This window comes from Rattus norvegicus, chromosome 10 (genome assembly GCF_036323735.1).
Source record: "Rattus norvegicus strain BN/NHsdMcwi chromosome 10, GRCr8, whole genome shotgun sequence".
Classification (NCBI taxonomy): domain Eukaryota; kingdom Metazoa; phylum Chordata; class Mammalia; order Rodentia; family Muridae; genus Rattus; species Rattus norvegicus.
In genome coordinates, this window is record NC_086028.1 from 84,481,006 (window position 1) to 84,503,721 (window position 22,716).

Below are 22,716 nucleotides of genomic sequence, written 5' to 3' on the forward strand. Positions count from 1 at the left end.
GCCAAAGACAAGACTGCAGCAGAAGAGAGTCTTGGTATCAGAGGGGAGAAGTCCTGGGGTTTCTCTCTGAGAGTCTGTTTGCCCATAGTTGTACTTGGTTCCAGGGCTGTGTCTTCATCACCCTGACTGAGAGTTTCAGAGCTGTCAGGTTGGCTCTAGAGCTGGCTCATGGGGACACGGGACCCTAGTCGCTGCAGCTCGAGGGGTAAGGGGCTTAACATTAACAGCATTGCCCAATGGTGGAAGAGACACTGCTAGGTTCGAGGAAACCCAAGGCTTTGGTACCTCTGTGTGTATATGTATGTGTGCACGTGTGTCAATGTGTATGCTTCTGCATGAACGTGAATGTATGTGTGCACATGTGCATATGCATACAAGTCTGTGTGTATGTGCCCACATGCATGCATGTGCATGTGTGTATGTATGTGTGCACATGTATCTATGTGTATGCATCTGCATGTGCATGAATGTGTGCACATATCCATGTGCATATAAGTCTGTGTGTATGTGCCCGCATGCACGCAAGTGCATGTGTGTATGTGTGCATGTGTGTCATGTGTATGCATCTGCATGTGCATGAATGTATGTGTACACATGTCCATGTACATACAAGTCTGAGTGTATGTGCCCGTGTGCATGCATGTGCATGTGTATGTATGTATGTATGTATGTATGTATATATGCACATATGTGTGTATGTGTTGAAGGCTGGGTAGTTGTCAGTGGAGTCGAAGCTCCATTGTCTCACAAATAGGTTCAATCATATTTAGCTGTAATGACCTTAGGCTGGTCTTTTTACTGCCTGGAGCTCTACCTATATGTAGGTTTATAGGGTTACCATGGTAACTATGATCACAGTGGCTAATGTTCTGACACAAACCCTGCCAGACATAGTGTCATCCCCGAAGTTTTGCCCAGTCCTCTTAGGCTGGGGTGACACTATTCCTCGGTTACAACAAAGGGCATTCGAGGATAGAGAGAAGACATTACTGCCAAATCCCAGAGCCAGTTAAGAGCAAATCCAGGACCACTTTAGGCATTTTGACTTCCCACTCACTTGGCCAGTCATGATTAATAATACTCACTGGGTACTTACTATGTATTGGGTTCCATTTTGAGTATTTTATTGAAGGTCTTCTTTTCTCTTCTTTTTTTCTTTTCTTTATTTACTTCTTTTCTTCTTTCTTTCTTTCTTTTATTCATTTATTATATATAAGTACACTGTAGCTGTCTTCAGATACACCAGAAGAAGGCATCGGATCTCTCTACAGATGGTTGTGAGCCACCATGTGGTTGCTGGGAATTGAACTCAGGACCTCTGGAAGAGCAGTCAGTGCTCTTAACCGCTGAGCCATCTCTCCAGGCCTCTTTCTTTCTTTTTTGAGACATTCATTACATGTTTCTCTGTGTGACATGCTGTCTCAAACTCACAGAGATCCACCTGCTTCTGCCTCCTGAGGGCTGGGATTAAAGGTGTGCACCACCACCATGCCTGGACTCTTTTTTGTTTTTTAATCGTCTTAATCACCCTATGTGAAATTCGCTTCCTATGAAAGACAGGGACACTGAGGCACTAGCTAACTCTGGACTCTGTTGGCAGGAATACAGCTCCAGAAGGCTGTATCTGTAGTTGTCACTACAAAACAACAAACAAAAGATTTAACCTTTCAAAACACTTTATTTATTTATTTAGGTGTGTGTGTGTGTGTGTGTGTGTGTGTGTGTGTGTGTGCATGTCCATGTGCGTGCATGCATGTGTGTGTGTAGTGTGTAGTGTCAGGAGACAACTTTTAGAAGTCCGGTCTCTTCTTTTCCCAGGCAGGTTTTAGGTGATGGGAACTCAAGCCCTCACATTTGGCACTAAGCTCTTTTTACCAGGTGAGCTGTCTCACTAGCCTTTTTATTTTATTTTTTTTTATTTTTTTTATTTTTTTTTAAAGATTTATTTATTTATTATATATAAGTACACACTGTAGCTGTCCTCAGATACACCAGAAGAGGGCATCGGATCTCTTTACAGATGGTTGTGAGCCACCATGTGGTTGCTGGGAATTGAACTCATAACCTCTGGAAGAGCAGTCGGGTGCTCTTAACCGCTGAGCCATCTCTCCAGCCCTTTTTTTTTTTTTTAAAAAAACATGAAGTATAGGGTTTGAGGGGCTAGCTCAGTGGATCAGGTACCTGAAGCAAGACATGAGAGCACACGTTAGGATACTACAGCACTGATGTAGGAGCTGGATGTCATCACCTGCCTCTCTAATCTTAGGTGGTGTGGACAGTGGGCAGGCAGGCTGATACCCAGACCACACTAGCCAGCCATTGTAGCCATCTGTGAGCACCAGGTTCAGGGAGAGACCCTGTCTCAAAAGCTAGTGTGGAGAGTCATGGAGGAAGACAGCTGATGCCCGCCTCTGCTTAAACAGCATGCACCTTTTCAGCAGAGTGCGGCGTGCATGCACGCATGTGCGCGAGCACACACACATCACACACACACACACACACACACACACACACACACACACACAGTTGCAATCACAGACACACATATATTACACCCATATGTACACCAAACCATTAAAGTAGTAATCCAAGGAAGGCTGAGTTCAGAAAATCATGTAAATAAATGCCAGTAAGCACATACTAAATATTAACAGAGCAGCCGGTTCCCAGAACTTTCCCAGGGCCGACTAACCTAAACACAGTCGCCTGGCGCATGCTGGAGATTATTTCTGGGAAGACACGAAGCCAGGCAGAAGGCCAGATCCAGATCCAGGGCACTCTGAGGACAGCGCCCAGCACAGCCTTTCACCAGATTGCGTTCAGTAGCTGTGTTCCGACACCCAACAAGAATAAACTTGTCGTGTAAATTGAACGTAAACGTTTGTTGCAGGAGCACAAAATCACATCCAAGAACAGTTCAGGGAACAAAATGCACTTGAGCTAAAGGTCCTCTTTCTTTTTTCCCTGGAGCCTCTCTCACAGTTCTCCAAGGCATAGTTCACTGTGAGTCATTCCTCTGACCGTGTTCTGACATAGCGTATGTACAGAGAATTGTGCAGAAACGAAAGACATGTAGCTCAGTGAATATTCATGTAGTGAGTGCATGTACCCGATAAATAAATGATAATCATTAATCATACTCCATAAGTTTGTCCCCATTCTTTTTTTTTTTTTTCTTTTCTTTTTTTCGGAGCTGGGGACCGAACCCAGGGCCTTGTGCTTACTAGGCAAGCGCTCTACCACTGAGTTAAATTCCCAACCCCTTGTCCCCATTCTTTTTCCTGATGGTAATTTGTAACTTTAATTTTCTTCAAATCCTATTTTTAATGGTGGTTCTGAAACGCTTTAACCTCCCTTTAGCCCACGACCCACCAGAGGTAGTTGAACAGAAAGGATATGGGGGAAGTGGACCTGTTTAGAAAGGTTCTTTGGCTGGAAATCGCTGGTTCAGTTCACAGGTTGGCAGCTGCAGCTCAATGCACTCTCAAACGCCTCATGGATACACCAGCAGTGCTCGCAGTTTGCTAGAGTCAGGTTAGCAACAGCGGTGACTCGACCTAGCACAGAGTCAGGCCTCAGCCTCGGCTCTAGTCAGCAGGAGGAACCAACAGGAAAAGTTTTCAACTGTGCCTCTCAGGGAATCGAAGATCAGCAAAGATGCAAGGCCCACAAACGTTGCACAGCTAGCTAAGCTCTGTCTTTGTCACTCCATGGAATCCTGTTTATACCCTGCAAACATCACGTGTCCTCCACGTGCCTTGCCTCAGCACGGGTCGTGCTTCAGCAAACCACCATCCGACACAATCGACTCTCTAAAGAACCCTTAAGTTTCCACGTCAGTAATTTTTACCACCAAAATTTTTTTTTAATTTTAGTGTATGGGTGTTTTGCTTGCACATATGTCTTTGGAGGTCAGAAGACTTTTGGGGGTTCATTCTCTCCTTCCATGGTGGATTCTAGTTTGTCAGGATTGGATGACAGGTGCCCCTACCTGTGAGGTACTTCATCAACTCACTGGGGACTATATTTTCTAAAGTTTTATATGTAGGAGTGATTTGCCTACATGTATGTCTATGTGCCACATGTGTGCCCGGTGCCCTGGGGGCCAGAAGAGGGTCTTGGATCCCCTAGAACTGGAGTTATTGACAGTTTTGAGCCGTGACGTGAGTGCTAGGAACTGAAGCTTACATAGAAGGGCAGCCAGTGTTCCTAACCACTGAGCCATCTCTTCTGCACCCACTGTAGTATTTTAAACAGAACCTGGGGAACGCACTCTGACGCTTTTTAGAACACACCCGTTTGTATTGGGAATGCGCATTGAGGGGTGGAATTAGAGGTTTCGTCCAGGCATTTGTACATTTTTGCCTTCTTAATATCTATCAGTCTGAGTGGAAAGCCCCTTTCCTCTACAAATCCTGGTATTGTCAGGATTTAGTTTTTACCACTTTGGTGACATGAAGAGGTCCAGAAGTCAGCAGAGGGCAGTGTGCAGACTCCTAGTGCTTGTCAGGAAAGAGAAGCCATACAGCTGTGGGATGAATGATTTATGGGTGTGTACAGGTGTTGGGATTTCTCTGCATTTCGACTTAACTCTCTCTGGGGTTTGCTGAGTCCAGGGACCCTCTGTGGGGTCTCTCTAAGCTTGGAGCCCTTTTGGGGGTTCTCCTTTTGGCTCAAGGGTACTTTGGTAGAGTTTCTTTAGTGGGTAGGTAACAAGCACTTTGTTCCCCAGAGTTGGGAGGTTAGGAGGCAAGGCCTGGGAGCCCTCTAGTGTATGGAGGAGAAAAGACAGGGATTTCACATTGATTCTGGGTTTTTGACCTTCCCGGTAGGGAAGACAAAGCAAGTGCTCTCTCTATGCTAGTTCATGGCTCTGTCTGCCGAGAGTCTGTAGAACCTTCTAGACTGCCCTTTCTTCTCTCCCTTCCAGCCTACCTTGAGTTCGGAACTTGTGGTAACAGCTCTGGCACAGAGGTAGGAGTGTGCACAGGAAGTTGATCTGTTACACACAGGACTTGCAGGATCATTGGCTACCTTCGTGCCTTTGGGTGAGTCTTGTCATTCTGTGGGTGGTGACAGAGCTCTTAGGGAGTCCAACACTGTTCTCTTGGCTTATTTTCTGTATAGGCTCTGCCCATTGGCCTGGGTAGACTCTGGAGTGTTGGGAGCTGTGTCAGAGGGTGCTTTGTCTCTCCACAAAGGAACTCCAGAATTTTGCCGGTGGTGGTGGTGGTGGTGGTGATGGTGGTGGTGGTGGTGGTGGAGGTGGTGGTGGTGATGGTGGTGGTGGTGGTGGTGGTGATGGTGGTGATGATGGAGGTGATGGTGGTGGTGATGATGGAGGTGGTGGTGGTGGTGAGGGTGGTGATGGTGGTGGTGGTGGTGGTGATGGTAGTGATGGTAGTGGTGATGGTGATGGTGGTGATGGTGGTGGTGGTGGTGGTGGTAGTGAGGGTGGTGATGGTGGTGGTGGTGGTGATGGTAGTGTTGGTGGTGATGGTGGTGGTGGTGGTGAGGGTGGTGATGGTGGTGGTGGTGGTGAGGGTGGTGATGGTGGTGGTGGTGGTGATGGTGGTGGTGATGGTGAAGGTGATGGTGGTGGTGGTGGTACATGCCTTCAATCCCAGCAGTTGGGAAGCAGAGGCGAGTGGAGCTCTTGAGTTCGAGGAAGGGCTACACAGAGAAACCCTGTCTCAAAAGAAGAAAAACAAAAAGCAAAAGCAAAAGTAAACAATACCCTCCAGAATTCTAATATTCCAAGATTGTCAGCAGTGGACAGGGCTTCGAAATCCAACGGGTTCTCCCACGCCACTGTACAAAGAGTGAGGGCGTAGTGAGGAAAAGAAATGCTCACAAAGCCGGTGAGTGGCTGAACTGGCTGACCTGAAGACGGGAAACAGGGTGCCCAGCAGCCCAAGTGCAGATGGCCCGACTCCCTCTTTGTGCCTCCTCCCCTGCCTGTCCTTCAGTGGGATGGCAGGGAGGGAAGAAATCTCTAGAGATAGGCTGAACCAGAGGTCTCTCTGCATTGCGGGGCTTCTCTGAAGAGCCTGGCTCTCCCGATGACACCTCTGTAAGTATGAAGCCGTGGTAGGCAGGAAGAAGGCTGTCCTGCTATGCTTTGGCGTGGCCCACACGGGGAGGCACCTATGGGGCTGCCCTATCAGTACTTGGATATCAGTGGATATGAAGGGGATCACTGTTGACACAGTAAAGTCCAGGGCAGTCAGGAGTGGGCTGGATAGTGAAATCGTAAGGAGCCTGGGGCATGTTCCCATACTGATACTACCTCCACCTGACCCGGAGTGCTCAGTTTAAACTCTGTCATAGTCTTCTGCCCTTGATGTCCATGTCGAGTGTTGCTGATGGCTGATTCGAGGGACGGTGAGGCATAAGAGTTAATTGTGCAGACTGGAGCCAGACAGCTTAGGTTCACATCCTTGTCCCTCTACTTGCTAGGGGACTGTGAGTGAGTTATGTAATCCTTATGTGCCTCGCTTTTCCTGTCTTAAAAAGGACAATACTGATAACGGACTTTGTGAAGCTCCGAGTGACATGGTCAGTGGTAGATAAAGGGTTAATTCTCATAATTATATATTTTGTCTATTCCATCAGACAAGATGCCCGCGAGGGCAAGCTTATCAGATTGGGCGTTCCCTGAGAACAGAATGTATGTATGTATGTATGTATGTATGTATGTATGTATGTATTTATTTATTTATTTATTTACAAGAGGCTCTCACTGTGTAGCCCTGACTGTCCTGGAACTCACTATGTAGATCAGGTTGGTCTCAAACTCACAGAGCTCCCGTCCTGTCTCTGCTTGTGCTGGGATTAAGTATATGCACCACCATGCCCAGCCACAACTCTGTCTTTATTGGCTTTGAGAGCCCTGACCTGGACCCCGACCCCGAATCTGTTCTGTGAGGAGTGTTCAGGGTCAGCAGAAGTCTAGAACTGTCCCAGTCGGGCAGCTAGCTAGCGAGACTGGCTGAACAAGTCAGAGAGAGAATGGAGTGGAAGGGAGTGGAAGATTTTCCTCATCTGCGCACCAGCTAGAATGTCTTCCCAGGTCCCAGGAAACAGGGACTGACAAAGCCGTCCAGGCTCTGGCCCAGGCAAGAGCAGGGAAATAGGACTGAATTCTTCTGTTTCCGGGAGGCACACTGTGGGAGCATCCAGCCCACAGGAGGCAAAAAGCCAGATGGAGGAACCAGTCAGTGCCAGTAACTCTGCCTGTGGATTTCAGACTCCACCCATTCTTCTGGACGGTGGTGATGGTTTGAGATAGAGTCTTACTGTATGGCCCAGGCTGGCCTCTCCCAAGTACTGGGCATATTGGCATGGACAACTGTGCCTGGAGAAAATGATCTTCGAGGGCTACAGAGATTTGAATCCAGAACCTCAGGCATTGCCAGGTAAATACTCTACCATAAGCTATATCTCCAGTTCTCAGGACCCCTGTCATCACCTCATGTTTTCTTCTAACCATTCTCTGTGGTTGAGCCCAAGAATTTTGCCCCTCCCCCCAACTTCCTTTTTACCTCCCGCCCTTCGTTTCTTCAGTAATGAAAATTACCCATTTAAATGTTAAATGGAGACCTGTGAGAAATGGCTCAGCTTCCAGAGAATTCCACTTCAGTTCCCAGAAGTTCTCAGGTGGCTTACAGCTGCCTAGAGCCCCAGCTCCAAGAGGATCTGGCCTCCCTGCCTTTGTGGGTTACTGCACTCACGTACGCGTCCACGTAACAGACACCCACTTAAACACACAATTAAAAAATAGCTGGGCTTGGTGGCACGTCTTCAATGCTAGCACTCAGGAACCAGAGGTAAGTGGATCTTCAACTGTTCAGGGATAGCCTGGTCTACACAGTGACTTCTAGGCCAGCAAAGGTTACATAATGAGATCCCCCATCTCAAAATAAATAAATACCAATAAATCTTTTTTTTTTATAAAAGGATGCTAAGTAGCAGATCTGCGACAACTTACACTCAGAGCCCCGCTCTGACTTCTGTTTATGCTATTCTCCTTGACCAGCTTCTCCTGCTGAGAGGCACGCTAAACCGTAAGAGTCCCAGTAAGGTGGGGGAGACACAGGTCGCACCATCAGGAGAGCTCCTGTAATCTGGGATGGGTTCTTAGCAATGCAGGTCTAGGAAGGACAAAAGGCTTGGTGTCTATTTCTCCCCGCCCCCCCCAGCTGGGGACCGAACCCAGGACCTTGTGCTAAATCCCCAACCCTTGGTGTCTATTTCTTTCCAGGCACTTCCCACAGATGCTTTTGCTAGACAAGTCCTGAAGGCTCAGAGAGCTTCAGGGTCCCTAATGAGGACCAAGGGACAAAGCTGGACAATAATCTAGTCTGGCCGTGCTGATACCAGTTGTATTTTATCCTTGAGCACAGGAGACTTGGCCTCAGGTCATGGTGTCGACCAGTATTTCTCATGCCCCGCAGGTAGAAATAGCTGCTGGTGCCTCTGCGTCCCCCTGTGGCCCATATAAGTATCTCCCAGGGCACCTGTCCATGTCTTAGAAAACTTATTTCCCTTATACACGTGTCTTCTCTCTCCTTGAGGTAAAAGTGCTTAGTGAGTGTACCTTATTTGGAGAGCCGTGCTTGGGATCTGGCTTCCTGGGAATGAGTCTAGGCAGTGATGGGGGGAGGGGCACCGGAGGAAGGTTTGGGGGCAGAGGAGGTGCTCCGTCGTGGGTCAGGGCATCTTGTCTCATCTAGAAACCTGTATAGACCGCCTGCCTTCACCAGCACTCACTTCTATTCATCTTGGGTTTGCTGTCTGGCCTGCAAGTTGGGTGGTGGACTTCAGAACTGTCCTTATCGGTCCATCTTGTTCCCACAGGAGCTCCAAGAAGTGACATAAGTGGTGACTTTTAGCCTTTTAGCTAGATACAAACTTCAAGTTCCTGCATTAAGTAGAAGGAAGAGAATGGGGGCAGGGACTGGCTTCAGAATCAAAAACAAAAAAACAAAAACCACCACCACCACCTCCCGCTGGAAACCCTCGCTGGCTTCCCCCAGGAGCTTGAAGAACCTGTTCTGTTCACTTTTCTCTGTGTCAGATGGGACAGGAGAGACCCAACTTTACCCTTGAGATGTGACAGAAGGAAGAGATGTGAACCCTTGTTTCTTGCCCTAACATTTCAACTCGCCTGCAGTCTTAGAGGTTGCCAGTAGGTGCCGTCAGTTCGCAACTTTTTGGTCTGTCCTCCAGGTCCCGGTCTTGGTGCCTTTCTCCCTCCAACCGCGCCAACAGTCGGCGTTACAGAAAGTGGGAGGTGGCCTAATACCCCGGAGGCTGAAAGACCCCGACTCTGGGACAAAGAACCGGAAGAGGTCTAGGAAGTCTTTAGGTTGGTTGCTCCTCAGATGTTTAGCCCAACCCCTCCCTATCCCATCCACCCCCATTTATCGGACCCCAGACTGTGCCTGGACAGTGAAGCGAACTCCTTGGTTGGGGAGGATGAGGAGGCGTAGGAAGAAACGAAAAGGAAGGTGGTAGGGGTGGGTCTCTCCTCCAAAGCGATTCCCGCTCAATTCCTGTTTCCAACAGAATTGCTGCGAGGGGAAGGGAATTTGTTTATCAATAGAGACATCACCCAGGGGCAAAGTGGCGTCAGGAAAATTAAAAGAAGGCTTCCCTTTCTGGAAATCGTTGACTGCCATCTATTGGGAAACTGTTACAGTAACAATACAAAAAAAAAAAACCCACAATGAATACAAGGAGTGGCGCCCCCTGGAGTTGTTCAACTCACATCTTATACAAAGTCAATGGCAGTCAACTGTCGGGAGTTCTGGAAGCAGAGTGCAGCAAGGGCCAAATGGACCCTGGGGCGGGGGAGGGAAGGGGTGGGGTGGTATCAAGCGGTAGAGGTTCAAGGGGCAAGTGAGAAGACTGCCTATTTAGCACCTTAAGGCCAGAGTTCTCCTGGACCCCTTGCAGTGTGCTTGATCTCCTTGTCCCACTTCAGCGCGGTCTCTAGAGTTGAGAATGGACGTACCGGGTGTTGGGTGGGTGGGGGTGGCGGTAGGACTCTGGCCGGGGGATAGGGACTGAACGAGAGGATCTTGAGTCCGCTCTGAGGTCAGGTTCTCAGTGGCAGCACGAGGATCGCCTAGTTGTCTGGGAAGGAATTCTTCGAGGTCCAGGGAGGGGACCAAGCAACATCCCCTTCACCTCCCCTCGCCCTGCTTCCCCTCCAGCTCTCTGCGCGGGCCACCGCTTCCAACTGCGTCGCTTTCTTCTGCGGAGCAAAGGACTTTCAGATGTTGTAGCGGTGGCGGCGACTCAGGCCAGCGCCCCCTCCCCCTAACGGCCTCTTCTCCCGCTCCATTGCTCCAGTTCCCCCTCGCCCTCCCCTGCTCTCCCACCTCGGGGACGGCGCTGGGGGTGTGGCCAGGGGGCCGGTATAAAGTCCCGGGAGCCGGTCCCGGGCAGCCGCTCAGCCCCCTGCCCCCGCCGCCTGCTGGGCCGGCCGAGGATGCAGCGCAGCGCCTCGGTGTCCAGGCTCGCTCTGCTCCAGCGTGCTTGCTAACTTCCCTTGGCTCCGTCCCAGCCTGCCGGGGCCGCACCGTGTCCTCTCGCTCTCCGGGTCTGGTTCTCTAAGCTCTCTGGGAGCTGCCTCCGGGTTCCTTGCAGCCCGCTCGCGAGCCCGCGCTCCCCTTCTGCGCCCCACCCTCGTTCTCACCATGCTGCCCTTCGGCCTCGTGGCCGCCCTGCTGCTGGCCGCAGGGCCTCGGCCGAGCCTGGGCGACGAAGCCATCCACTGCCCTCCTTGCTCCGAGGAGAAGCTGGCGCGCTGCCGCCCCCCCGTGGGTTGTGAGGAGCTGGTGCGGGAGCCTGGCTGCGGTTGTTGTGCCACTTGCGCCCTGGGCTTGGGGATGCCTTGCGGGGTGTACACCCCACGCTGTGGCTCAGGCATGCGCTGCTACCCGCCCCGGGGGGTGGAGAAGCCCCTGCGCACATTGATGCACGGGCAAGGTGTATGCACGGAGCTGTCGGAAATCGAAGCCATCCAGGAAAGCCTGCAGACCTCTGGTAAGATACACCTTCCCTCTGCCACATTTCCCAGACACCCTCCTCCCTGCAACTTGGTTCCCATTCTGGCTGGTCTGGAAGGCCCGTCGATGCCCCTTGTGAGTTGAGGAGGAGGGAGGTACGTGGCAGAGCCTGATAGGAACAGTCAAGAAAGCTCCACTTAATCCCAACACCAGTTGCCACTGGTCAAGGGGAACCTACCCCACTTTTTCATCTCAAACCTCCCAAGTACTTCTTTGGGAAGAGGGGCCTTGGCCTCAGTGGTAAGCCAAGCTCCTGAGGAGACTGTGGTAAGTTACATGACCAGATTCAGTTACATTTGTCATCTAGAGCTAGAAGACCGCGATAAAGGATGATGTGTGCATGCCTGTGTGTGTGTGTGTGTGTGTGTGTGTGTGTGTGTGTGTGCGTGCGCGTGTGGGATAGGGATAGTGTGTGGTTTTGTGTGTGCACGCATTCGCATGTGTGTATGTGTGTGTGCGCGCGTGCACACGCGCATGGGATAAGGATGATGTGTGGGTGTGTGTATGAGGGATAAGGATAGTGCATGTGCTTGCACTTACCCGTGCGTGTGCATGTGTATGTGTGTGTATGTGAGCACACGCAGGATAAGGGTAGTGTGTGTGTTTGCATTTGCGCGTGAGTGTATGCGATAAGGATGGTGTGTGTGTGTGTGTGTGTGTGTGTGTGTGTGTGTGTGTGTGTGTTGGGATGGTTCCTTTCTGTTCCTGATCCAGAGCCTGATCCACAGCCAGTTTCAGGTGAAAGCCAGAGGTGTGAGGACCCAGGGCCTGGGCCTTTCAGTGATCACCCTGTGGTGAAGTGGGGCATACAAACCAGAAGGACTTGAGTGGTAAAGATCATGAGACTTGGACTTCCCTAAAGGCACGGGAAGCAGGGGAAGAGAAGGCAGGGCTCTTTCTGCCAGGGTGGCACATCCAGGTTTCTTGCTCCCTCCTTTTGTCAGGTGGCATCTGAGGGGGTTGGAGGGAAGTATTGTTGCCAGTCCAGAGTTACAGACCCCTTAGGTATATGGGACTGAGAGGAGAGGAGGGATAGATAGATAGATCTTGTATTTACTCTTTCTCCTTTGTCCATTCATCCCTGGGCCTTTCTCAATTTCTTCTTAGAATCTTTCTCTTGTCCTTTTATTTCCTGCTGTGTCCTCAGCTTCCAGTTTCACCAAACAGCTCCGAGTTCTCTTTTTCTGGGTCTCCTGGGCTTCACTAGTTTCCTTCTCTTGCTCTGTCTTAGTCTGGTTTTCTGTAGTCCTCCCGCTTCCATCTCGGATACTGCTGCTCTGTTGCTCTTTTGACGTCTCTGACAGTGACTCCTTCTGCACGTCCTCTGCTCCTCGCATGTTCTGCCTCTCTGTATCCCTGACTCTGGTTGTCCTCTCTTCTCTGACAGCCAGGCTCTCTGACCACCTCGGAGCTTCTCTCTTTCCTGATATTTGAATCCTCCATTGTTGCAGTCCGGATGCTGCTGGGACTTCAGCCCCAAGCTTCCTGCTCTGGGTCCCAGACCACTCCACTTCCTCAATCCTCAACAGCTCTTTAGTCTGAGGAAAGCAGGATGCAGGGAAAACAGGAAGGAGATAGACCCCAGGGGTGCCTCTCTGCCCTTCCTTCTCCTGGGGCAAGGAGAGATGGGTCAGCAGAAAATATTCTGGGAGAAATGCCAGTCTGGCAACCAGCATTGCTGGAGGAGGAGGAGGGTCCCAGGGGAGAGATTCCTTGATCTTGGGGCAGTGAGACCCGGAGAAAGGGTTGCATTTTTTAGGATGCCCACTTTGAATCTTTGCTCCCTCCCAGCTGGTGAGCTTCTAGCCCCAGGTGAAGATGGCTGGTAGTCCCCCCCTCTCCCAAACTTGAGCCCAACAAAGCCTTCTCTTCTGGTTGCATAGGAACATCCCTTCTGTGTGGAGGAGAATCAGATCCCCTGCATCTGAAGGCACAGTTTCTGATTGCTTGGTGGACGTGAGGCTAGCCAGTCTCAAGAGGTGTCTAGGAAGAGGGTGCCAGACCGTCTGTTTTAGAATTCAGATCTCAAGACACCCCTTCCCCTCCCACTTCTTGAACTTGTCGTCTCTGAACACAGTGGATATGGCCATCTGAACAGGGAAAATTCAGTAACAGGAGGGCCCTGGAGACCTTAGACACGTGATTGGCAAGCAATGGCTGATGTTTTCTAGTCATCAGAGAAGCACTTCCTTGCCATGGCCTGGCACCTTTGCATCATGGGAGGAGTACCTATAGATGCACCACAGCCTTGCAGGGTCTCTGGTGAATTAGTGAGCGGGGCTCAGCCTACACTGTACACTGTCAGTAGGCCATTGTCCCTCTTAGGTCTTCAGATTTGGGATGCAGAAATAAAGGACATTATTTTCTTTAATAATAAAGGGCACATAGCTCTATTCTTTCTATTCTTTCCTCTTGGGGATGAGCTTCAGCTGGGGGCAGGCCATCCCTTCTCTTTCCAGCCTGCCTTGCTCTTCCCTCTGACAGGTTGGCAATCAGTGCTACCAAGGTCACCAGAGGTGGGGATGGGTGTATACATCATAAGTCTACAGTTTTACATCATGGTACCGACTGACCCTCGGCTTTTGAAATCCGAGAGGGTGTTCGATGGGGAGGTCAAGCTTGGGACAGGGAGTTCCTAAACTAGGCTCTAGGTCCCTCCGGGACAGGGTTAAGGAACAGGCAGGCTGGGTTAATTTTTAGTCAACATAGCAAATATTGTCCCTACATCAGTACTGGGAATCTACTCATGTCATGGAAACTGTCCTTTCCCAGATATTCTGTGCTTTAGGGGGGCGGGGGGCGGGGGGAAGAACATGGCTGCCTAGAGTTTCTCTTTAATATTGACATTGCCTAAACTCTTGGTACTTCAAGTGGCCAAAGACACATCTCCCTTCCTCTTCTCCACTTAGGCAACTTCAGTTTCCTCCTCCGCCAAGTGTCTCATAGTTTTGAGGTGTGTGACGTAGATTAAGAGGTTCATAGATCGGAGTGACGATGAGGATGGAGAGGAAGGAGCTGAGGCTGGGACTTCGGAGACCATAGGGTAGGGGAGCGAAGCTGGGGGGCGTCACAGGAGAGGAGAGGGGTTCTTTGGCTTTGCAGGATCCCCTGTCTCATTAGAGGCCAGCAGTGGGGAGCAACAGTGAGGGGCACCCCTTGAGCAAAATCTCAAACAGCCTGGTATCTGTCCTGGGTCATCTTGCATTCTCCAGCTATTGTCATAGGGATGAAGAAAGAGAGAGGCTTTTTTTTTTTTTCTTTTTTTGTGGGCAGGTGGGTGACCCTTTGGAGCACGGCTGACGCTTCTGAGTCTGGCTGGCAGGATCCACTCAGTTCTTAACCTGGGTGTCTTGGAAGGGTCAGGGGCTGGTCTTGAAGAGAAATCATGGGAGTGAAATTAGGCAGTGGGAACTTTGCCTCTACTGGGGCCAGAGCTTCTCCCTGGGGGCTCCTTGCAATGAAGGGAAGAGCAGGACTTCTGGCATGGCTGGATGGCTGTCTGCCCAGCTCTAAGCAGGAACTGGTTGAGAAGACCTGCTTCGCATTGGCAACTCCCCCTCCTGGACAAGCTTCTCAGAGACCTCACAAGAGGGTGAGGGGTCTGCCCCCCAGCTCCCGCTTGGGGTCATTGGGACTTTGGTAGAGAGCATTAGAAGCTGACCCGTGCTAGGAATTAATGTTTTTGATAGGCTCAGTGTTACTCCCCTCCCCCTCCGAAGCTCAGTTCCTAGAGGTGGGCTCCAGGGTGAGTCCTCAGCCCGACAGGTAAGCATGGATGGATGGGGGGAAAGTTACAGATTAAATGGAGAGTCAACAAACCATGGTGAGAGCGGCCCGGATGTTAGCGTGTCCTGGCTTGGTCTGTGTGTCTGACCAGGGCAAGGTCAGAGTACATGAGGGGGTGTAGACATACGCACCTGGATGAGAGCATGTGTCTGGACATGTGATTGTTGGTAAACTTTTGTGATTCTGAGTTGGTAGGTGGGTGCAGACTTAATCTGCCTTAAGACCCCAGGCGAATAAGAAGCTATTCCGGGGTTGGGGATTTAGTTCAGTGGTAGAGCGCTTGCCCAGCAAGCGCAAGGCCCTGGGTTCGGTCCCCAGCTCCGAAAAAAAAGAAAAGAAAAGAAAAAAAAAAAAAGAAGCCATTCTTCCAAGATGGTGGTTCTTTCTAAGTGTATATTCAAACCAGGGTTCTCTGGGTACACCATGCACACTCAGAAGGCCACTGATGCAGCCGTGCCCAGTTAAGGCCCTCTGCAACATGAGGCCATTTAATTCTGACATCAGTATAAGTTATGCTTCTGGGTTTGCTCTGTGTCCTGTGCAGTTGTAAGGTTTCGACAAGCTATTCAGTTGTTCTCATTAATGGGGAACATCTTAAGTACCCATGGATAAGCTCCCCAAGGACTCCTATTGTTGGCTTCTATTCACAGATATGCCACATTGGGAAGCCTTGTTGTGGTCAAGTCTCTGGGCCGTATTTGTCTGCGCTCTTGAGGACTCATTGTATCATAGGTCTGGGGCTATAGGGTGGGGGTGCTCTCTTATCTCCTGAGGCAACCTCTTTCTTTAAAAACCTCCTAAAGGGGGTTGGGGATTTAGCTCAGTGGTAGAGAGCTTACCTAGCAAGCGCAAGGCCCTGGGTTTGGTCCCCAGCTCCGGAAAAAAAAAAAAACAAAAAAAACAAAAACAACAACAACAACAACAAAAAACCTCCTAAAGCCCAACTAAAAAATAATTCAAGGGCTAGGAGCCAGGTGTGGTGGCGCCTGCTTTATGATCCAATACTTTGGTGTGGCAAAGTTGGGAGGAGGGGGAATTAAAGGTCAGTCTCAGCTACATCGAAAGTTCGAGGCCAGCCTGGGCTCAGTGAGACCCGAAAGAGAAAGAAAAGAGACATTAGGGCTGGGATAGTAGCTTAGGGGTAGAATGTTTGCCTAGCCTCAAATTCTTCTTTCCTGCCGAAAACACTTCATGTTTAACCGAGAAGAACTGAGGCTGGCAGTGCCATTGTGACTGAAAGGACAGCGCGTCGGACAGAATAAACCGGTTGGAACAGTGTGCCTAGAGTCAGTCCTGAGATGTGTCATGTGAGTCCCAGTGATCTCCTCCATTCAGTTGAGCTGACTCTCCCAAGCTTGATGTAGCCCTGAGCCTCCTTGGGACAATCCTTTGACGACATAGGCAGAAGGATGGTTGTACCTATCTGCTCCGTCTAGTTCTGTTACTTAATTCTACATTAGCTCGTCTCTCAAGATACAATTTGTCTGTAGTGAGTCAGGTTTACTTTGGTACGGAACTTAATGGAATTTGTTTGTCTTTTGTTTTTTTTTTTTGTTGTTGTTGTTGTTGTTGTTTTGTTTTTGTTTTTTTGATGATGATTTAGATCCCTTCTTGCCTGGTGTCCCTTCGTTTATGTGCTTCTCTTCCCTTGTCCCCCAAACTAGAAGAATAAGACAGAAACCAACTCCCCAAGTTTGGCTGGGCAGAGAAATACCATTTGACCCAGAGGCAGCTTCTGGGACTGTTGCCATGTATGGAGGAACCTGCTAAATCCTCAGGAAAAAAAAAAAAAAAGTCCTGACGCAAACCAGATGTAACCTCCTGTCTGCCTGCCAACATCTGGAATGCTGGCAGGGCCTCTGCACTTGGGCCCGCATTGCACTGCCAAGTCTGAGTATTTCAGAGGTGCCTCTGATGTACTGAGAAGTCTTCCAGCCTCTTTCTCCAGCTCAGCCTTGGGTTCTGGCCCTGGCAGCCAAGAGTGAGCAGCGGGTCACAGTGCAGGGCCTTCTGCATGGGGCAACTCACACGGAGCCTTCAGAGAGGCCGTGGAGACAGGATCTGTCCTCATAATTTGCATCTCCAGATAGCCCTTTGCCTGCTTGCTTCTGGTTGTCTCTCATGGACATTGAATGAGGCCTCAAGTTTAAGGATGTAAGACTTTAGAGGTAGAGGCTGGAGAAATGCGTGCGGCTGTTTTCTTTGTTCTGGAGCTACACGATCTCTCTCTCTCTCTCTTTCTTCTCTCTCTCTCTCTCTCTCTCTCTCTCTCTCTCTCTCTCTCTCAGACGCACACACACACACTCGCAGACGCAGACAGTGGGAGAAACTTTGGGGCCAGACTCCTTGCTCATGGAAAATATGATTTTAGCCCTAGGGATCCCCGGCAGGCTCAGCCAGATGCTGAAAGAGCAGAGAGGAGACAGGAAGAGTGAGCAGATGGAGAGAGGGGGGATGGTGGGAGGAGTCGAACAGAGAGGGAGAAGATCCAGTAGCCCCACCTCCCATTGCCTGCCTCAGACCTCCCTGCAGGGCCCAAGGGACCCCCCCTGCCATCTGGGCAGCTGCAGCTGGTGATTCATCATGGTGACCTGGGTGGGGAGAGGAACACGTCAAGGACTTCAAGAGATCCAGAGGACTGGGGTGGAGATGGGGGTGGTGGTGGTGGTGGTCATATTCCTTCCTTCCTGCCCCGAGACTCCCGGTGGAGGAGGAAGCTGGAGACGGAGTTGGGGGCGTTGGAGGAGTGTTGACCTCTGACCTGATGCTGACCTCTGCCTTTCTTGGACGGCCCCACAGACAAGGATGAGAGTGAGCATCCCAACAACAGCTTCAACCCCTGCAGCGCCCACGATCACAGGTGCCTGCAGAAGCATATGGCCAAAGTGAGAGATCGGAGCAAGATGAAGGTTGTGGGGACACCTCGGGAGGAACCCCGTCCTGTGGTGAGCACCTCTAGCCCACAGATGTGTATGCTTATAGACCTGCCAAAATTGCCAGACCTGGGCTATGTCCACCCAGCAAACATGGAAGCTCCTTATGTGCAACATGACTTCATCGGGACACGGGGAGAATCCTTATCTCTCTCTGCGATTCCTTTTTCTCTCTGCACGATAATATTTGACTGGTAAAAGCAGGGCCCAAGCGCCCTAATGTTTCTCAGTCCTTTTTTGTTTGGTTGGTTTGGGTTTTTTGAGACAGGGTTTCTCTGTGTAACCCTGACTGTCCTGGAACTTGCTCTGTAGACCAGGCTGGCCTTGAATTAAAGGTTTGGATTACCTCTGCCTCCCTAGTACTGGGATTAAAGCATGAACCATCACAGCCTGTTTTGTTTTGTTTCGTTTTGCTTAATGGTTATTTGTTATAAGACAGAGTCTCCCTTTGCAGCCCATGCTGGCCTAGAACTTCCTAAATATGCTAGGCTAGCCTTGAACTGGCAACAACCGTCCTGCTTCTGCTTGCAGAGGGCGGGCATTGCAGATATGTGCCCCCACCTCCTGCTTCTTTAGGAGGGCTTAGTGTCAAAACCTTCTGCTCAGTATCCGTGGCTGGTGCTGAGTCTGAGTTTCTGGATTTGCTTCTTAAGCCCCTGCCCCATGCCCAGGCCTTGACCCTTGGTTCAGGATCATTACCCACCCACCCCCACTTTAGCTCAGAGCCCCAGCTTGATCATCTGCCTCTCTCATCTACTGAGCACCTTGTCTTCTGTCCCCAGCCCCAGGGTTCTTGCCAGAGCGAGCTGCACCGGGCCCTGGAACGACTGGCCGCCTCGCAGAGCCGTACCCACGAAGACCTCTTCATCATCCCCATCCCCAACTGTGACCGCAACGGCAACTTCCACCCCAAACAGGTGGGTCTCCCTTCCTGCTGCTCCGCCCTGGCCTCAGCCTGGGGGGACTCCTAGTTCTCCGCAGGATGCTCCGAAGGAAGGGAAGCCCTGCAAATCCAACCCAACCATTTGGGTCTCCCTAAGCTCTGTTCTACTCTCAGCGTGGTCTGTCCACCTCATTCCTTTTGGAGATGAGAGACAGACTCAGACTCAGAAAGGACCCTGGCCAGCCCATGCCACAGAATGAGCTCCTGGCAGAACTTGATTTCTTTCTGGAGTTTGCAGCTTATCAGGACCCCCCCCCCCCCCCCGCCATCAATGGTGTAGACCTTGCTCCCCATGCTTCCCCTTCCCTTCCTCCTTTCCTTGTCTCTGACCATCCGAAGCTTCATTTGGGTTGGCGGATCCCAAGTTATGAGAAGTCAGTCCGAAGCTGAGCTCAGACTCCCCGGGTGCAATAAAGACAGAGGTAGAGCTGGGTCTGGTGGCCTGAGAGTGTCACGTGGAAACGGGCCGGGAGAGAAGGCAGCGGGTAGCCGCATCACACTGACTCACCAATTCACACCATCCAGCACGCCAGCTGGCGTGTACAGCAGGAGCAGACTGTCCCATCTCATCGCTGGCCCATCAGGAGGGCGTCAGATCTGGGCAGGGTACTGGAGTTGGAGTGTTTTGGGCTGAATGTGGCCTGGGGAGCCTTGTCCTGCTTCTCTAGGTTCCGTGAGCAATAGAGAATGTTGCCCTCTCGCTGCGGATGCATCCCCATAGTCAGATACCACCTAAGCAGAGAGGGCTCGCCAGGAGGATGACACAACTGTTCTTGGTCTATACGGGGCAAGATGAAGGTGTGCAGTTGTGTGCGATGAGTGAAGAAGGGTCAGAGGAGGCTCCTTAGAACCGGCGCCTGGCCTGTCTTCAGCCTCCGTCCAACATAAACTCGGCGTCTCAATTTTTTTTTCTTTTTCTTTTTTTTTTTTTTCGGAGCTGGGGACCAAACCCAGGGCCTCTACCACTGAGCTAAATTCCCAACCCCAAGGTGTCTCAATTTTTAATACCTCTCGTCCTTAATTAAACAAACAAGACCAAAAGACTTGACCATTGGGTGTGTGGGAAAGCGAGAAAGTGCAGAGTGATCATATCCCGTGCCTGCACTGTGTCTTCTTTTCATTACTCGTGACGTAATGAATTGTGTTTGGTACAGTTGATTGTTGACTAAGGTCCAACATTTATACCAGGATTCATTTTTCCTGTTACATAAAATGCTACATATACTTTTTTTACCCCTAATTTTTTTAAGATTTATCTATCTATCTATTTATTTATTTATTTATTTTTCATTTAATGTCTATAAGTACACTGTTGCTGACTTCAGACACACCAGAAGAGGGCATCAGATCCCATTACAGATGGCTGTGAGCCACCATGTGGTTGCTGGGAATTGAACTCAGGACCTCTAGAAGAGCAGTCAGTGCTCTTAACCTCTGAGCCATCTCTCCAGCCCTTACCCCTAATTTTTATCGCAACAAAAACTATGGCGCTTGCAGGCAGGCGTGGTGGCGCACACCTTTCATCCTAGCGCTTGGGAGGCAGAGGCAGGTGGATCCCTGTGAATTCGAGGCCAGCCTGGTCTACAAAGCAAGTCGGGGACAGCCATGGGTACACAGAGGAACTCTGCCTGGAAAAATCAGAAACCAAGCCAAACAAACAGAGACCATGACCCTTGACCCTTTATCTCAAAACAAATTTTGCGTCTCGAGCCAGCCTTCATTCTAACTTTCGAGTCTGACTTTGAATTATACTTTTGTGCCCTGCCCCTTCCTCCTACCCCTAGTCTAATTCTGACCTGAATTTTAGCCTGACCTCAACTCTTCTGACCTTGACTTCTGTCTTTTTTCTGATTTAAGCTTCTTGCAACAATCCCCCCCCCCCCCGCCTCTTCTTCCTAAGTGCCAGGGTTATAGGCATTGTGCCACCACATCTGATCCAACTGCTTCTGACTTGGGGTCTCAGTGTCACCTGGCTCCCGTTTTAACCGTATCCCCAAGCCATCCTCATCTGTGGTCCTGATGCTGCCTTTGCTCTCAGCTTGTAAGCCCATGCTTCAAGTCCCAGCCCAGTCACAAGAAGCTGGAACATCTCCTGTGGAAATGTTTTTGAGATTTTGTTTTTCGATAAAGGGTCAAGGGTCATAGTCTCTGTTTGGTTTGGTTTTTGATTTTCCCAGCCTTTATAATCATCTATCCCTTTAAGTCCAAGCCTTCTCAGGGCCTGCCTCTAGGAGCTCTGTAGATGTCTCCTTGGACAAGTCTCCCCACTACAGTGAGCTCCGGGGACGAGCTCCGGGAACTGTTGTTTCAAAAGAGCCCTTGCCTTCAAGTATCATCTTGAAGGAACATTTGTCTGTCTGACCTTGGGGGCTAGATTGGAGGTGGTGTGGGTACCTGGGCTCTTTGTCTGCCTGGGACCTGACCTTATACCCTTTCTTTGTCTTGGCAGTGTCATCCTGCTCTGGATGGACAGCGTGGCAAATGCTGGTGTGTGGATCGGAAGACAGGGGTGAAGCTTCCAGGGGGCTTGGAACCCAAGGGGGAGCTGGACTGCCACCAACTGGCTGACAGCCTCCAAGAGTGAGACCTGCCAGCAGGTGGGGGGACTCAGTGCCCCCTACTAGGTCCCTATGCTCTGGGGACTGTAGAGTTGACCTGGCATGGAGTCTTGGCCTGAGTCCTGGCTCTCTGCCTCTGGCCCTGCCCAAAGTTTCCCTTGGTGTGTGTGTGTCTGTCTCTGTGTGTGTGTGTGTGTGTGTGTGTGTGTGTGTGTGTGTGTGTGTGTGTTTATGGGATGTGCCCCACGGGGTAAACCTGAGCCTTGGCGTGCCCACAGTGGGCTTAGATAGCCCAAGAGGTCTGAGTGTAGCAACAGGAAACCCCGGTGAGTTTTCAAGTCATTCTTGAATTCATTCATTCATTCATTCATTCAGCCATCTGAAAACATCTATTGACCACATACTACAAGCCAGCTTTAGTTTTCGGCCCCAGGAAGCCTCATCCTGACTTCCTCTTGATTGTGGGATGCGAGGTGTTCCCAGCTAGAGGCCTGTGGGAGAAAAGAAACCTCATTCTTGGAGTCGGAGAGAAAGTTGTGAACATTGAACACCCTCCCTCTCAATGTGGCCAGAGTGTGGGAAGGAGTGGGGTAGAGGCTTGTAGCTCATGAGACCCACCTCCGCTCTGTGCTCTGTAGGTCATTCCTCAGGTCCTCCAGGGCACAAGCTTGAGGGACAGGGCCCAGCTTTGGGTCTGGGGATTCAGTCATCTGACATTGCCTGGCAGGTGGATCTCCACTGTGGGAGGGGAATGGGGTGAGGAAGGCCTGAGGGACAGGGCGCAGAGAGGTGAGCTCATGGATGTGAGCAAACAGGAGAGAAGAAAGAATGTGAGATTGGATTGCGTGTGTATGAAGGAGAGGAAGACTCGTGCTGGGGGATTAGCTGTGGGGGTCCTGTTCCACTCCCTGTTTGTGGTGACTGGTCATGAAGTAAGTCACCAGGATGACCCTGTCTTTCCAATTGCCCACCACCTGTGGCTCTTTTTCCCCCCCCTGCCCCCCCATATTTCCCTTCCCTGACACCTCCTGTCCCAACCTCTCTAACCCCCCTGGGCATTTTCTGGCTTGCCTGGATAGTTTTAGAGACCTGCTTGTTGGCTATAATGTCTTTTCATTCATTCATTCTTCTTTTTCTTTTTTTAAAAAAACAAAATGAAACAACAAAACCAAAAAGTATCCAGAGAAATGTGTTTGTTTGATTTATTTACGGTTAGAGACACCGGGATGAATCAGGGGGAGGGAGGTGGGACCTCTCTGCTTCCAAAAGCCCTCTCCCTGAGGTTTCTCCCAAGGTACCCCCAGCCTGCAGTCCTATCACAGTGGAGTGGGGTCCTGTGGTTTGGGAGGCCAAGGAAGCCTCATCTGGTGTAGTTGGCTTTTGAATGAGGTACTCAACGGACCTGGGACATAACCTGA

The 22,716-nt window shown here is 50.5% G+C and overlaps 1 protein-coding gene and 2 long non-coding RNA genes across 3 annotated transcripts; 1 reads left to right on the forward strand and 2 right to left on the reverse strand.

Moving 5' to 3' along the window:
• Window positions 1–7,930: 7,930 nt before the first annotated feature.
• On the reverse strand, window positions 7,931–8,922 carry LOC134480868 (uncharacterized). The gene is made up of 2 exons (XR_010055797.1): window positions 8,773–8,922; window positions 7,931–8,153 (listed from the first exon to the last, which is right to left on the reverse strand). It is a non-coding gene; the product is annotated as an uncharacterized LOC134480868 (long non-coding RNA).
• A 1,543-nt stretch (window positions 8,923–10,465) lies between these two features.
• Igfbp4 (insulin-like growth factor binding protein 4) lies at window positions 10,466–22,482 on the forward strand. The gene is made up of 4 exons (NM_001004274.2): window positions 10,466–11,055; window positions 17,664–17,809; window positions 18,580–18,714; window positions 21,190–22,482. The coding sequence occupies exons 1-4, from the start codon at window positions 10,707–10,709 to the stop codon at window positions 21,322–21,324; spliced, it is 765 nt and encodes a 254-aa protein (NP_001004274.1). The 5' UTR covers window positions 10,466–10,706; the 3' UTR covers window positions 21,325–22,482.
• On the reverse strand, window positions 10,839–12,833 carry LOC134480869 (uncharacterized). The gene is made up of 2 exons (XR_010055798.1): window positions 12,136–12,833; window positions 10,839–12,029 (listed from the first exon to the last, which is right to left on the reverse strand). It is a non-coding gene; the product is annotated as an uncharacterized LOC134480869 (long non-coding RNA).
• Window positions 22,483–22,716: the final 234 nt, after the last annotated feature.

What these genes read in the sequence shown, in the direction of transcription:
- Igfbp4 (NM_001004274.2), top strand. Translation starts at nt 10,707, where the DNA reads ATGCTGCCCTTCGGCCTCGTGGCCGCCCTGCTGCTGGCCGCAGGGCCT. An exon ending in GGGAGGAACCCCGTCCTGTG is followed by an intron (nt 17,810 to 18,579) that starts GTGAGCACCTCT and finishes TTCTGTCCCCAG; the next exon opens with CCCCAGGGTTCTTGCCAGAG. An exon ending in GCAACTTCCACCCCAAACAG is followed by an intron (nt 18,715 to 21,189) that starts GTGGGTCTCCCT and finishes TTGTCTTGGCAG; the next exon opens with TGTCATCCTGCTCTGGATGG.